We start from the raw sequence: 4,437 nt of genomic DNA on the forward strand, positions 1-4,437 counted from the left end.
TGTTTACATTGATGCGAATGAAGCAGACGGCAAGCCGAGCGAAACAAAATACTCCCTCCATTCCTAAATATATAAGCCTTTTTAGAGATTCAACTACAGATTACATACGGAGCAAAATGAGTGAATTTAGACTCTAAAATACATCCATATACATCCATGGTGAAATCTCAAAAAGGGCTTGTATTTAGAAACAAAGGGAGTATTTGCACCCGCAGAAAAAAAGGGAGTATTTGCGACCTGGATTGGACCCTTGCCAGCATACGAGTTGCTGAAACCACGTAAGCACACCCAACCACAGCAACGGTGGCTACACAACACAACACAACGGTCCCACTCCAACGTTGAATGAGCAAGGCACTCGATTACGTTCCAAACCACAATCCAAGGCGTCACAATTACAGAATAAATAGCAGGTCCGTCCTCCTTTCTCTTTCTACACACAAAAAATAATTTCGCAACGGTCGCTCTCCTGGGCAGGGAGACAGACATACAGTGGACACAAGCACACACCACCAGACGAATTTATATGCCCCTGGGCCCTCTCACCGGATGCAAGTCGGCAAGGTGAAGCCGTGGCAAACGAAGAAGAGGGCGATGTATACTATTACAAGGAGGAGGAGTATCAACGCGGCCCTGCAGGAAAGAAAAAGGAGGAAATATATGAGATGCTTAATTTTTGCCGACAAGAGGTTGAAAAGGCAGCCGACTAAAGAGAACATCAGTTGGTTTAGGTAGCCACCCTTGGTAGATAAATACAAGTCTCTGTTAGGTCATGTAAACTGCGCAAGCAAGCTGCTTGGCACAGAAAAAACAGAGCAGCTTCAGACTAAACCTACACTTCAAGTTCATATAGCACATGGCTTCCAAGTATATTGAGAGATGATTCATAACATACAGTGTATACAACATGTTCCATATCAGGGTAATCTACTTATTCACATACAGCAATTTCCAGTCTTTGTGCCCACCAGAAGATAACCTATGTCAGAATCTACGCTGCTCACTTTGTTATTGACAGAACTAACAAGTACTGATGTACATACAGGGGCCAGTCTATGTTGCACTCAAAATACTGCCACAAAGTTGCATTCACTAATCCTGAATAAAACCCTGTCAGAAAGTGCTTACTGCACAAATGTTACGAGTGCGACAAAACTGCAGCTTTCACTTCGCATAGATTGAAGTGAATATGAGGACAACTGGGGAAAAGTTTATGGTGGGTGTAAGAGATTGGCGCAGAGAAGTTCATTAACCAAGCACAGTAACTCATGGAATGAAAAATGAGTGTAAAAAATTAATAGGACCGGACTACATACGTGAGTTTGACATTTCTCCACCAAGTTGTGCTTCTGTAGCGGCGAGCCTGTCTTTTGAATCGAACTGTATTCCCTTGCATAGTTGTAGTCTTGTCCACCAATAGGTCTAAACGGTCACCTTTTTCAAGGACTTTATCAATATTATCAATCATAACACTCCTAACCTGCAAGAGAATAATGGAGAGTAGGTATCATTCTGAACTGACAAATCTATCGGGTAACATGCATCTGACACGGAAGCAATGCAAGTCTGACAACTAGCAATTTAAACAAAATGCCAGTTCAAGTACACAACAGACCACTGCATGTTTACTAGATTTAAGAATGCCAGCATGAGCTCAATTAACTTCTAGAACATAAGCTTTTCAATATTATACTCCAGGAAACACCTGCATATTGGCCAAAATATATCTATGGTGTTCACAAAATAAAACTGAAAAAGAAGGCTATACCTGACTGATTTCGCCTCTCATACGGTTGATTTGATCTGCACTAGGGTCATTTGAATAGTAGTCCATTTGCTGACTGAGAACCCTTGAGAATTCGTCATTCATTGCATAAGCAAGAGCTGTCAGTGCAGCACGGCCATATGTCTTAACAAACTTTCCATGGATATCCTCGAGGAAAGCAAATGGGATACGCCCTACAACAAAAATTAGCTCATAAGGAGATTGCTACGTGATGCATATCACAAGAGGGACATAGTAAGCCGCAGAGATAAAATCTACAGGTGTGAACCTTTAGACATCAGTCAATGCTTAATGTGATAGATTTGGTTAGCACATAATAAACTCAATTTGGTACAGGGGATTTGACAGATTGCTGTTAGCAAATAGCTCGACAGTATACCATGCGGCCAAGCAGAGCCAACTTAGCTTAAATACCTCTGATTGAACATCAAACAATCATCACCATCCGCACCAAACTCCATATACTACAAGGAATAGACTACGAATTACAGCAGAGTATTGCCAAAATCGCACAATTTTCCAGACTAGATGCTTACTTTCTTAGGCTCGATAATAATGTGCAATTCGAGGTGGCAGATTTTAAAAAGATGAGACAGCTAGAGTTAGCTAAACGATAAACACTAGCAGCACTTTCACAGCATCTAATGCGTTTGACCTCAAGGTCAAAATCCAGGCGGGCAGCCTGGACTCCATGTATCCTCGAACGGACGGCAATTGGCGAGCCCTGAATCAATCCGAACAATTTGCCCCGTTTGACCCGATCTAGCAATCCCCCAAAACAGGCCTGCAGGCCCGCGAGTCGAGCAGCAGCAGCAAGCAGACAGAGACCGGAGACGCGCGTGCTGACAAACCCCAGCACAGCGCAGCACATTAATTCCCCCGGATCTCCGATATTCCCCCGCTGACGAAACCAAAACCCCAGAGAGATTCGAAATTCCCTCCACCCCGGCCGCTTCCTTCGACTAATAAAGAAAAAAAGCAGAGCCGCGGCGCTCCGGCGAGCAGATGGGGGAGAGATAGGAGGGAGGGGTGGGGCGGGGCTTACGTCCGGCGGCGTCGTCGGCCATGCAGAGGGCGGTGATGCCGTCGGTGCGCTTGGCGTGGAAGACGTAGCGGTCCTGGGTGTAGGAGACGTGGCTGTCGGCGCCGCCGCCGGGGAGGCGCTCGAGGACCTGGCGCGCGACGGCGCCCGCGTTGGTCGCCGCCGCGCTGTGCTCCGCCAGCACCGTCGCGCCCCGCGCCACCACCGCGTACAGGATCGGCATCCCGCCGCTCCTCCTCCCGCCTCTGCCGTGTGGACTCTGCTCTTCTTTCTTTCTTTCCTCGGGGGCAGGGGGAGGAGAAAGGGGAGGGAGGGAGGGGAGACGGGGTATGTAGGTAGGCAGGAGTAGGAGGAGTAGGATGATCTGGCAGCAGCGAGGGACAGCTCGGGTTGGGTGGAGCCGTTGTTTAATTGGCGGCGGGGCCCGGTGAGCCGACGTGAGCTGTTGCGGTTGGGCGCGGCCTCGGCTCGCTGGCCGCCCCGGGTTCGCTGGGCTGGGGCTTGGGGAACGTAGTCCGGCTCGGGCCCGTTCCTGTCCTTGGGATTTAGATTTTTTTTTTGAGAAATGACCTTGGGAATTCTCCAACGTGCTCTGCACTCTGGCACGCGTGAAAAAACGACAAAATTGGCCCTTAGGCCAAAGTTCAGCGCAAAATGACCTCGTTTTCAAAATATTTCACAAAATGGCCCTACCCGCATGACGCCCGTGCCCATAGCGCCATGCTAGATTACATAACGCCCCGGTCAAGGACTCCATACACGTCAGCGCTGACTACCACGTCGGCCTGGCCTTGGGTGCATGACGCCGCGGCCCAGGGTGCCATGCTCTGTAGCACGACGCCCCGCCCTTGGGTGCCATACCCCTTCACTTATCCCTGCCCGCATCCTCTCCTCTCTGCTTCGTTCTTCCCTCCTCTCTGTTTCTTTCCCCCACCATGGCGCCCCTCAATTCACGCCTCCCTCTCCCCACTCAAGTGCTGTGGATCTGAGCCAAAAAAACGGTGGATCTGGTTGTCCTTCCAATCCCGAAGGTATTCTCCTCCCTTTCCCCTCTCTTCTATTGGTTTGATTTGGGTGAAACCCTGGTTCATCCTTTTCTTGAAATTATCATTGGATTTTGGTGTGATAATGTAGGCATTAGTGTGATTTAGGATATGTATGGCTTAGGATATGTATGATATAGAATAATGAAAGTGCTATGAATTTGGTTAGGATATGTACGCACATATATGGTGTATGGAAGAATTAGTGTAAAATTAGGAAGGCGGATGGATGGATATTTGCAATTATTGCAAATATATGGTGTATGATACTGTAGAAAATTATATGCACATATATTGTGTATGGAAGAAGAATTAGTGTAGAAATTTTGCACATGTATGTATGTTTTTGCACTAGTGCGAATATTTGCAAATGTCAACGGGGCTTAGCATATACATTTGTAATTTGCATGATGGCTTCTCTTATCCATCCATCGTACGATCAATTGCATTGTGGACGGTTCATGGTAGATGAAGGAAGGGTTTTTGATCGGCTTCACCTGAGGTCCGATTCGGTTCGGTTCATCATACGCTCGCCCCTGCCGTCTTTTGAGTTGCTATTATGTGTA

At 47.4% G+C, this 4,437-nt stretch overlaps 1 protein-coding gene across 1 annotated transcript; it reads right to left on the minus strand.

Annotated features, from left to right (window-relative positions):
- Positions 1-341: 341 nt before the first annotated feature.
- LOC125521024 (vesicle-associated membrane protein 711-like) lies at positions 342-3,153 on the minus strand. The gene is made up of 4 exons (XM_048686076.1): positions 2,832-3,153; positions 1,769-1,959; positions 1,317-1,480; positions 342-633 (listed from the first exon to the last, which is right to left on the minus strand). Exons 1-4 carry the CDS (start codon positions 3,049-3,051, stop codon positions 543-545), a joined length of 666 nt encoding a protein of 221 aa, XP_048542033.1. The 5' UTR covers positions 3,052-3,153; the 3' UTR covers positions 342-542.
- Between the last annotated feature and the right edge of the window lie 1,284 nt (positions 3,154-4,437).

This window comes from Triticum urartu, chromosome 7 (assembly GCF_003073215.2).
Source record: "Triticum urartu cultivar G1812 chromosome 7, Tu2.1, whole genome shotgun sequence".
Taxonomy (NCBI): domain Eukaryota; kingdom Viridiplantae; phylum Streptophyta; class Magnoliopsida; order Poales; family Poaceae; genus Triticum; species Triticum urartu.